The sequence below is a fragment of the Hemitrygon akajei genome, chromosome 17 (assembly GCF_048418815.1).
Source record: "Hemitrygon akajei chromosome 17, sHemAka1.3, whole genome shotgun sequence".
NCBI lineage: Eukaryota > Metazoa > Chordata > Chondrichthyes > Myliobatiformes > Dasyatidae > Hemitrygon > Hemitrygon akajei.
The window spans coordinates 30,296,547-30,308,808 of record NC_133140.1 but is presented as its reverse complement, the minus strand read 5'-3'; the positions used below and the strand labels follow the sequence as shown (position 1 = coordinate 30,308,808).

At 40.3% G+C, this 12,262-nt stretch overlaps 1 protein-coding gene across 3 annotated transcripts in view; it reads right to left on the bottom strand.

Annotated features, from left to right (window-relative positions):
- The window catches only part of slc9a5 (solute carrier family 9 member A5), a 231,314-nt gene that overhangs the window by 34,650 nt on the left and 184,402 nt on the right, over positions 1 to 12,262 (bottom strand). For all 3 annotated transcript variants that reach the window (XM_073069866.1, XM_073069867.1, XM_073069868.1), the window contains exons 11-13: positions 3,894 to 3,979; positions 2,111 to 2,237; positions 1,178 to 1,354 (exon numbers count right to left, since the gene is read on the bottom strand). In XM_073069866.1, coding sequence (XP_072925967.1) covers positions 1,178 to 1,354; positions 2,111 to 2,237; positions 3,894 to 3,979 — 390 coding nt within the window. The remainder of the gene's footprint in view (positions 1 to 1,177; positions 1,355 to 2,110; positions 2,238 to 3,893; positions 3,980 to 12,262) is intronic.

Below are 12,262 nucleotides of genomic sequence, written 5' to 3'. Positions count from 1 at the left end.
TCTTCCTACTTCTAACCTCACTGATTCATGGCACTGGTAGCAATCCTGAGATCACCACCCTGAAGGTCCTATCCTTTAACTTCGTACGCAATTCCCTGAGCTCACTTCACAGCAAGACCTTGTCACCCTTCCTGTTAGAGATTTCAGTGGTAAATTGTCAAAGCATACATAAGCACAAAACACATATAAAGTGGAGAGAAAGTAAAGTGATAGACTTATCATGCACATTTCTGAAGACAGACTGAATGCAAGATAAATATAGCCATTGGAAAAGTATTAAAGGAAACACCAGAAATAAGATTGCAGGACAGCTTTAACCCAAGTCAACGAAAAACTGATGGATTTTAGGTTCTGCCCAATTTCCGTCTCCATAGAAATTAGTGTCAGGCAGTCTGTAAATCCAAGCCATCTATTGGTTTTTATGTTAAAATTACTCCTTCAGATTTTCTCTCTAGTGGCTCAAAATATGTTAAAATTAGGAATTAGTCTGTCTTAACAGAGCAGACAAATTTAAAAAAGGGGAAGGGCTGACACATTCTTTTTTCTTGCCTCTAGTTTGACCTGTCATGAATTCCCAGAATTTTCTGATTCATATCCTGTTCTGCTCAGAGACTTTGACCAAAAAGTAAGGCAAATTAAAGCATAAACAAAGTCTTAAATCTGCAAAAGATACTTGGTGTCTGCTTTGATCTTGGAAACAGGAGCTTGCCAGTTGAGACTATCTTGGGATTATGAAATATTCATTTAGTTATAACAATAGAAATTCAGCCAAGAGTTGATTAGACTTTTATTAACTGTAGTGCAAAGTCAATGCATCTTATGGTTGGTGATACATTAACGGAGGTGGAGAACGTCTTTGATTAGATCTGTACTCATATGAAGTCATTGGATAGGAACTTTAATACATGGAAAATGCAGTCCCCAAGAAACCCAAGCTAAAACTGAATTCAAGAGAAAACCATTCGCAATATTTTAGCCTGGAGCACAATTATACACGACCCAGCTAACAACTCACTGAAAGAAAATATGTCTGTAGAGCAGAAAAACAGAAAAGGCAAACCCCTTTCATGTGGATTATTTCTCCTATAACAACAGATGTGGAAAATACTTTGCCCCTGAAAATGTTCCATGGCCTTAAAATATAAAACCAACTTCATGCAACTGTAAAGAAACTTGCCTTTTTCTGACATTTGTACTCCTTTTTATGTCTGCATTTGTTCTTTGAAGGGTAGACATTATGTTTGGTGGATTTGAATGACTCGAGACGACTTCTCATGTTTCGTTGGAAAACTTCCCTTTCTTGCCTTTCTTGTTCGCCTTGAGCAATGAAGTGCCGACTGTAATTTCCCTGGTACTGGTGTAGCATGGACCAGACATCAATCACAATAAAATCAACAAATGAAGCATACACAGAGAGTGCCGACAGTATAAAAAGTTATTAACTGTCAAACTGCATTAACTCTACAGTCAGTAATTGATCCAGCATGTGCTGCTTCTCCACTTACACTCTGGGTTCATATAATTACATACATTTCCTTTAATTTTATGTCATAAATAAAAAGGGAGAAATATATTAAAACTGGCCAAAAACATTGGCAGTCGTGTTAGCCATGGTACTGGTCTTTTAGAGAGCAATCACAAGTAGGGATTCTAAATACAAGCATGAAAAATCTGCAGATTCTGGAGACCCAAAGCAACACACACAAAATGCTGGAGGAACTCAGCAGGCCAGGCAGCGTCTATGGAAAAGAGTAACCAGTTGTCAATTTGGGCCTGAGACCCTTTGGAAGTCATACTTCTCCCCTTCCTTTCCAGTCCTGATGAAGGGCCTTGGCCCGAAATGTTGACTGTTTATTTTTCGCCCCAGATGCTGCCTAGCCTGCTGAGTTCCTCCAGCATTTTGTGTGTTGTGTGTGTTGCTTAGGAATTCTAAATAACTGTTCTCTTGGTTTCAGGAAACTGAGGCCAATTGTGCAGCCCTGTCGTTCTCTGGTGCAATCAGCTAATTGGCAATCATTCAGAAATAAGCCCATTCTGATCGAGCTGGGTGGTCAGCTCTGTATTTGGGCAAAATATATCTATTTCCAGTGTAGTTATAAAAGTGCCTTACCCTTCTCCTTGGTTTGTACAGGTTCTCTCTTAAGACATGGTGCATCACTGTGTCTTCCCGATCTCTGCCACTCCTCACTGTGTCAATTACTTGCAAGTCTAGACAAACTGCACTACCGCTTTCTCTCCTGAGTCATACAAAAACAAAATTAATACACAAAAATAAAATACCATTTTAAAAAATATATTGATACCACTTAAATATATAATCTGGCAAATTTGGATCTAGGGATTCTTATAAACACAGAAGATTCTGCAAATGCTTCTCCAAGCAATGCACAAAATGCTGGAGAAACTCAGTTGGACAGGCAGAATCTATGGAGTGGAATGACCCAAAGTATCGCCTGCTTATTCCCCTCCATAGATGCTGCTCGACCTTGTGAGTTCCTCAAGCGTTTTGTGTGTTGCTCTACGGATTTTTAAAATAAACTCCACCAATAATTTCACGACTGTAAGTCACAGACCATTTGTAGGCTGTAGACATCAACAAACACAGCATAGTTCAGGGCCTGCTCTGCCTGTCACCCACTGAGAGGAGGAGCTATATAACCAGGAGAAGCACAAAAATGAAATTACTCAAAATGATAAGTTATGTGATCCAAAGTAATTTACTATAGCAATTTAAATAATCTGGGCTTACTCCACAAGTAAGCTTACTCCTGCAAGTCAGCATAATAATGGCTACAAATGCTCAATTCATGTTAAAATAAATTATACATAGGCAATTTCACTCCTCAGAGTTCCATCAGAAGTAAGTTAACCTTGACCCTGTTCGCATTTGCTTTGGTTAAGTCTACAATGAGGGAAAAATTGCCACACTGAAGCCATGTCTAATAAAGTCACTGGAATAGAAAACACGGCAAAAATGATGACATCTATTTTTTTCTCTCTTCTGTTGATGATTCGCTGATCAGGTCAGTACAAAAGCATTAACAACATCACTTAAATACCCTATCAATTGGTATTAATTTTTTATTTCCATTCCAGAAATAACAGATCTGGAATGTGTGACATAACCTAAATGATGCACAGATGGTACTGATCACCAGCAGGATCAGCACTGCGTTAATCCTGTTTACACAAGACAATGCCACAGATTCAAGCTGTTTTCTTAAGGATAATTCTCTGAATCATAAAATAGCACCTTAAGCTATCTAATCTCTGCATGGTCATCATGAAAAAACATCAATAAAATCTGATAGTGGTAAATAATTCACTTTACATAGTTCAATAAAGCTTTGGAAACATCATAAAACCAGTGACTGGATATTGCTTGTACCCAGCATTGGTATTAAATCTTAGAATCATTTCTGCAGCAGATGCAATGAAAAACACAATATGACAATGACCCCATCCTTACGTTCTTGATATAAAGTTCAATGCTACAACATACACCTTTAATGTTCAATACACTTCGGTATTCAAGACCAATATAAAAGATATCAAAGTAGTCACTTTCAGAAATCCTGAGATTAAAATGGATTATTTTACATTCATATTATGTACAAGTATATATCAGATTTAGTTTAATTAACAATCTAACCAGTCATGTGACTTTATAATTGTTCATGAAAACCTTAATTGCAATTAATTGCCTCTTCTCCAGTTACTGGGTGAAGTTTATATCATCCTCTTGTTACTCAGGCCAAGGCCAAAGGAAGAAATAACTGGGGGCCAGAAGAGGGAATGCCTAAAATATTCCTGAATGAAAATTGAACAATGGTGTAACTTCCAGCTCTGAACTGCAGAAAGAAATCCATAAAAGCACAGTGACTTATACTCACAGGAGGTTTGTTACAGATGTTTCAGAGAATGATGTTCGACTTGGCATTGATGCAAATGAGAATTTTCCTGATGTCATGTGACCTCCCTGTTTAAAAAAGAAAGTTATATTTAACACGAAAAGCAGCTAAATGGATTTACTTTGCTCTCAACATAAAATGAGGGCTCCATTGCATTCTCCAAGTGCCACAAGCTCCTTTACATTTGCTCTGATGAGATGCTCTGCAGAGGCGCCTCTGAAATGCTTTGCTTCCTCTGAGCTTGGGATTCTCCTCTGCCACTGTGGAGCTCACCATTGGATCTCATTCACTTCCCGCACCTCAGTTCTCACCCCTTGTCCTAAACAAAACAAGTGCAAAGTTCCCTCGCCTCACCTTGTATCCCCACCAGCATCCACATTCAACAATTTTCAATAACATCACAATTTTCACCAGCTCCAAAAGATTCCACACTGCCACAGATACATATTCCCCTCCCGTTTAAACAGTTCAGAGGGGTGGTTCCCACCTCAACTCCCTGGTCCGATCTTCTGTGCCAATCAGCCATTCCCCACCTTGTGGAACTTTTCCATGCAACTGCAGTGGGTACAACATTCATCCTTTTGACCTCTTCCCTTCCGATTATCCAAGGAGCCGGACAGTCTTTCTAGGTCATATATGTCAAACTCAAGGCCCGCGGGCCAAATCCGGCCCGCGGTGGAATTATCTTTGGCCTGCGAGATAATATCTAATTACTATTAAAGCTGGCCCCAGTAATCGAAGCGCCTATGGCGTATGATATGGCTAATGCTGAGTTTATTCAGGTACCAGGTTTTCAGGGTTTTTAGTGTTTATTCAGCAGTCTTGCTCGGCAGTCTTCTTCATAAGAAACGGAATTTGTAAAGTGAAACACTTTGTAGTTATAGCAGAGACTGAGACACATGAGAGCAGGCTGAAAATACGGAGGCAACAAAAGCTGCGTTCGCACACGTCCGACTGATCCGGCCCGCATGAAGCTGCATTTTGCTCAATCCGGCCCGTGACCTAAAATGAGCTTGACACCCCTGTTCTAGGTGAAGCAGCAATTCACTTGTACTTCCTTCGACCTAGTATACTGCATTCAGTGGTCACAAGCTGCAACCCTCTATGTGAGTGAAATGAAAGGCAGTTCATGTGATCACTTTGCAGAACACTTATACTCAGTCCTCACCTTCCTGTTGCCACTACACTTTGCTAAGACTCTCCCACTCTGACCTCTCTCTGTCTGTGACATCCTGCACAGTTCCTAGGCCCAATGCAAGCTTGACAAACAAACAGTAACTCATCTTCTAGCTGCAACCTTCAGGACTCAATATTGCATGACTCAACTTCAGTTAACTCTCTTTCTGTCTGTATCAGAACTGGCCCGTTCTGCCGATAATCATTTTGTGTCATTTTTGTTTTTCCATTAGAAATCCAGCCACTGCCCGTCCTACAGCCTTGTTATTAGCAACAAATTGCACAGACAATCGGCGTAGTCTGACTTTAACTGCTACTCTACCTGCTGATTTAACTTACTTTGTCTCACCTGTCTCTCCATTCTCTGTCCTGCTTTTCATGTTACTGGCATGAACTTGGTTTCTCTCTTTTGCAGTTCTGATGAAGAATCTCAGACAGGGATCTGTTTTAGGACCCCCTGCTTTTTGATATTTTTTTTTAATGACTTGGATGAGAAACTGGAATGTGGGCTAGCAAACTTTCAGACGATACGGATGCTGGGGGTGTTATGGATAGCATAGAAGATAACTGTAGGTTGTAGCAGGACATTGACAGGATGAAGAGCTGGGCTGAGAAGTGGCAGGTGCAGTTCAAACTGAAAAATTGTGATCTGATTCATTATGGAAGATCAAATTTGTAGACATAATATGGGTTCTTGGCAGTGTAGAGTAACAGAGGGATCTTGGGGTCCATGTCCATAGATTCTTTAAAGTTGCTGTGCAAGTCAGAGTTGTTAAAAAGGCATATGGTGGGTTGGTCTTTGTTAGTCAGGGGATTCAGTTCAAGAGTTGTGAGATATTGTTACAGCTCTACAAAACCTTGGTTAGACCATACTTGGAATATGGTGATCAGTTTTGGTCACATCATTATAGGAAGGGTGTGGAAGCTTTGGATAGGGTCCAGAGGAGATTTACCAGGATGCTGCCTGGATTAGAGGGCATGTCTTCTGAAGACAAATTGAGTGGGCCAGAGCTTTTGTCTTTGGAGAATGACAGCTGGCTTGAAAGAGGTGTACAAAAAGAAAAGAGGCATAGATCGAATGGATAGCCAGAGACTTTTCCCAAGGCAGAAATGGCAGAAGGGGTCAAAATTTTTAAGATGTAGGGAGAAAAGAATAGAGGGCATGGCAGAGGTGGTGGGGGTGGAAAACCCTGCCAGGAGTGGTGGTAGAGGCAGATCCATTAAGTGCATTTAAGAAACTCTTAGATATGCAAGTGGATGATAGGAAAATGGAAGGCTATGTAGGAGAGAAGGATTAGATTGATCTTAGAACATGACAGCACAGTACATGCCCTTCAGCTCACAATGTTGAGCCAACCTTTTAACCTACTCTACGTTCCATATTCTCAACCCTGGACTTCTCCCAGAATACTTCAGGAGAATTTTCAGCCACCATCTACTTATACCTGATGTTGACAGATAGATCATTGCCAGTTTGCTGAGTTCTAGCATGTGAGCTCTCAGCAAATGGAGGCAAATTTATTCTGTGGGCTATATGACCATAAGATACAGAAAAGCGGAATGAGACCATTCGGCCCAACAAGTATACTCCATTACTCCATCAGGGCTGATTTATTATCCCTCTGAAACCCATTCTTCTGCATTCTCTCCATAACCTTTGATGTTCTGACTAATCAAGAACCAATCAACCTCACTTTAAATATACTCAGTGACTTGGCCTCCACAGCAGACCATGGCAATGAGTTCCACAGATTCATCACCCTCGGACTAAAAGAGTCCTACATCCTACATCGCTACATCCCTTCCACATCCATTCTATCGAGGTATTTCAATATTCAATAGGTTTCAATAACATTCCCCCTCATTCTTCTAAACTCCAGCGAGTATAGGTCCAGAACCATCAAGTGCTCCTCATTCATTAACCTTTTCATTCCTGGGATATTTCTCATCAGGAGTGTAGACAAGAGAGCACGCAAGTATTTTTAAAAATATGCTTAGCCTTGTAACAAAGACCAGAGAACAAGAAAAACAGTTTAATTATACATCTGCATACAAGCTTATGTTCCTGTTTCTTTGTATGACTATAGTAATGCTAACTTAGTGATAGTAAAACAAATGCAAAGATGTAAAATGTAACATGATTCATTTACATTCAAACTGACTGAAGCATAACTGTACTTCCAAAGAAGTTTTGAATTATGCACAATTCTACTTAATTAGTGGGTGTATGTGTCGTCATTGTAAGAGTTGGTAAGATGAAGCCCAACAGCTTGGCGTTCTAGTTCCTAATGCAAATACTCCCTGCTCTTCAAGCACCTCCAAATTACATATAAGCATTTTGGTAGTTTCTGCGATTCAATGTAATTAACAGTATGTAGAGCACTTTTCAGATGTGGCAAAGCATCATATTAATGTCAGTGTTTCATGTTTCTATCAGCCCAAACTTTAGACAGAGATTTAGCCAACATCTGCTAACGGCATTATGTGTGTCATGGATATGTACCATGGCATCGATTTCATACCCCTTTCACTTCTGTAGCCTCAATTTTATACTTGCTTCTTTAAACGGCAGCAGGACAAATGACCACCAGATGTGTTATTCTATTTCAACATCTGAAAAACACCTTACTTGTGTCTTTTAATTGCCTTTAGTGTACATGTTCTTAGACACTAAATCTTATGTTATTCAGACAGTAACATTTTGAATAAAACACAAATGTATGGTATATAACCAATGCTATCTTCACTGTTCATAGCTATTTACTAACAAGCTATGTTGTAAATTATTTTTTTTCCACAGCAATAAACTAGTACTGAACAATGGCAGAATTATCATCCGGAACAAAACTAAACAAATGCTCAATACCATATTTGGGGAAATCAAATAAAGGAATAACTTATGTCATGTAAAGAATAGATAAAGACTTTTTGAACCTTCTCGCTCCACTTTTCCTTTCATCCTTGCAGACAATTTTGGTACTTATTTTCAACAATTTCTCTGACATGTTAAGTGTCATTAACGATGCACCAGATTGGAAACTGATGTCATTCTGACTACTCACTGCTATATAACAAAGAATCGTATCAGTCCAACTAATACCAGATAACTTGCACAGTCATGTCTTGCAATATTAGGTTTCAGTATAAGAATGAGTGTGAATATCAGTTGTAAAAAATCTCACACAAAGTGTATACTTTTATTTTCTTATTGTGGTCTGTCAAATTCTTAATAGCATTTTGAAGACACTTGCCAAAACCAAACAGGTATGATCATAAAGATGTGGCCAGTAATAATGTAAAGGACATGAAAGCATGAGCATGGAAATGACTAGTTTACGATAGGCTTCATTTCAGTAGCCAGCACTTTCCATCTGAATAGAAAAACTTAACTCAGAGTTTAGCAAAAGCAAGAAGACAAGTACTTGGCTTCTGAGCCCAACAGTTGGACTACTTCAGACTTGCCATTAAAATTATGTTTACTATAAGAAATTTACATTAAAATCGCAAAATATTGAGGGGTTGTCAGTTGTAAAGTGTGAAGAAATTATAAGGGATTAAAGCTGTCTATAGTTATTGCAGTATCATTTTACCTCTTACTGATGTTCACAGATGGCTTGGCCAACAAACCCTTATTATCTACAATGGCAAAAAAAATACTAATTACAGCTTTGAAGTATTCCTTTCCCCCATGGCAGTTCTGACAATCAACTTCAAAAATGGGGTTTAAATATACTAACAACTGGCTCTCACTGGCAAAGATATTAATTCAAAAAAAAGGGATTTTTCATAGTTAATTTTGAAGGAAATTATTAAATAAGCACAAAATCCATTTGACAGCTGATAATAAAAATGTATTTGTGAAATTATTTATGTTGGAGAACAGTAATACCTTAAATTACAGAATAAAATGAATTCTTTGTGAATTTTAACCACAGTCAAATGAAAATATGTCCCTTCAAAATCTCTGGCACTGAATCTGGCTCTGTTGCTGAGAAGGGAAGTGGGGGGAGGAGGAGTAGAGGGGACTCGATAGTTAGGGGAACAGACAAGAGATTCTGTGGATGTAAAAGAGATCCCCAGATGGTAGGTTGCCACCAGGTGCCAGGGTTAGGGTCATCTCAGATAGAGTCTGTAGGGGATAGAGTCTCAAGAGGGAGGGTGAACAGCCAGAAGTTATGGCGCATATTGGTAACAACAAGAGGTGGGAAAAGGGATGAGATCCTGAGGAGAGAACATAGGGGGCTAGGTGGGAAGCTGAAAAGCAGTACCTCAAGTGTAGTAATCTCTGGATTGCTGCCCGTACCACAAGCGAGAGTAAGAATCAGTTGACGTTCTATGTGTTACTGTTATGTTTACATTAAATATTCCAAACCTTTAAATTTACCGCACTAGTACATTGCAGATTGATTTTACATGTTACACATGATCTTCCAGAACAATTAAAGCAATAAAAAGTAATTTTATGTTAGCTGCCTTTCTGTATGTATAAAATTCCGTTGGTGCATTTAGCAAAGAAGACATAATGCCACTAATTTGTAAGGTTCATTGAGCAGAAAAAAATGGTCACGCTTACCTCACATCAAACAAAAAATGCAAGGCCACATAAAAGTGACAGGTGTATACAGATATGAACTAAAACTGGACATTCGTAATCTGTTGCTTGGAATTCTGTTGAATGTCAATAAATCTGACATTCCCTCCCCCCTCCTTATAGTTTCCTCTAATCACTTTAAAAGTATTCCCCTCCTATTAGCCATTTCCACCCTGGGAAAAAGTCTCTGGCTATCCACTCTATCTACACCTCTTATCCTATATGCTTCCATCAAGTCATCTCTCATTCTCCTTCGCTCCAAGGAGAAACGCCTCAGCTTGCTCAACTGATCTTCATGAGACATGCTCTCCAATCCAGGCTCCATCATGGGAAATCTCCTCTTCATTCTCTCCAAAGTTTCCAAATTCTTTCCTATAACGAGGAGACCAGAACTGAACACTACGCTCCATGTGTGGTCTAACCAGAGTTTTATAGGGTTGCAACATCACTTGTGGCTCTTGAACTCACCCACCTACCTATCCACTCCTCAGTGTCCCTGTTGCTACTTAGGGGCCTATAAAGTACTCCCAATTGAGTGACCTCTTCCTGACTGTTCTGACACACTGACTCACTAGATAATCCCTCTGTGATATCCACTCTTTCTGCAGCAGCAATACTATCCCTGATATGCAGTGCCATTCCCCAACCTTGTTTACCTCCCTCCCTACCTCTTTTGAAACACCTTAACACTGGAACCTCCAGCAGCCATTCCGGCCCTAATGACTGCCATCTCTGTAATGGGCACAATGTCAAAGATCCATGCACTGAACCATGCTTTAAGTCCGTCACCTGTGATTCTGATGCTCCCAGCATTTTGTGTGTTGCTGCTCTGGATTTCCAGCATCTGCAGACCCTCTTGTGCTTCAAACCCATACAGCTGACTGCATTTATGCGCTATCTACCCCTTATCTTTTCTCAAGATCTCTCTACATGCTCCATCCATCTACCTGTACCCCATCATCTCACCTATCACACAGGCTCCCATCCCCCTCCCAAATTACTTTAAACCTTCCCCAACAGCCTGCGAGGACATTGGCCCCTCTTGAGCTCAGATGTAACCTGTCCTTGTTGTGCATTATGCCTTCTCCAGAAGGGATCCCAATAATCAACAAATCTGAAACACTGTCCCCTGCACCAATTGTTCAGCGACATATTTATCTGCTATATCATCTTATTCTTACCTTAACTGGCACATGGCACAGGCAGCAATCAAGGGATTACTACCCTTGTTGTCCTGCTTTTTAGCTTCCTTCCGAGCTCCCTATATTCGCTTTTCAGGACCTCATCCCTTTTCCTAGCAATGTGTGGTACTAGTAAGTATCACGATCTCTGGCTGCTCACTCTTCACCTTAAGCATGCTGTGGACTCTCTCTGAGATGCCCCTGACCTTGGCACCTTGGAGGGAACATGCCATCCAGGAGTCTATACATCCACAGAATTTCTTATCCATTCCCTGAACTACTGAATCTCTTGTCACCACTGCACTCCTCCCCACCCCCACCCCTTCTGAGACAGAGCCAGAGTCAGTGCCAGAGACATGGTCACTGAGGTTTTCTCCTGGTAGGTTGATACCTGCCCACCAAAGTGTCTAAAGTAGTACACTTATTGAGGGGAATGGCCACAGGGGTACTGTGTACTGCCCACTTTTTCCCTTTCCTTCTCCTGGCATCCAGCAGTCATCCAGCTGCCCGTCTCCTGCAACTTGGGCGTTACTGCATCCCTATAGCTCCTGTCTATCAACCCCTTGAATGATCCATAGGCCAGTTCCCTAACACGGTCTGTAAGGAGCTGCAATTGGATGCACTTCTCACAGTTGTAGCCATTAGGGGCACAGAAGGTCTCCCTGATTTCCCACATTATGCAAGAGGAACACACCACCACCCTGGGATCCATTCTTGCTGCTCTACCTATGCAATAATAAGGAAGGAGAAACTTACCAGAAACTCAACTTGGCCTCTGACTCTTCTTGCCAAAGACTCATGAGCCAATTCCTCAGTATCCCACTCTAACCCTGTCCTCTCACAGTATAGCCACTCCCACAATAGCACTTCCACTTCAACCTAACTTCTTTCCAATGGCCCTTGCCAATTGCCTAATTATGCAATAAATTTTAAACTGAACAAGAAGTCTTAATAGGCACCACTTTTTAAAATCCAAATATTGACTCCTGATACCTGAAACTGAACTAGATGTATGGCACAATTTGTGTTTTCTGCACATCATTGAAAAATAATTTTAAAAATTAGAACTGTTTAGATGATTCACTTTCCAGCGCTATACAATAGAAATTTGACTTAACTCAGAGTGAATCACATTTTACATCACTTATAATTTATACCATACCCAATGTTAAATTTTGACGACCTTGAAAATGCCAGCCTAATTCCTAAATCAGAATTACATAATTTGATGTCATTCTCTATGCAATTGAATTTTGCCCAATTTGCCCTTGATGCTTCCCTCCTCAGGTAACATGGTTTTACCCCCTGCAGTATTGCCCCATGAGTCTTGAAGGCAAATAATTCTTTGTCCCTCAAGCTCTGCACCAGTCCTGACCCCAGAACCAGCCTTCTGACCCCTGACC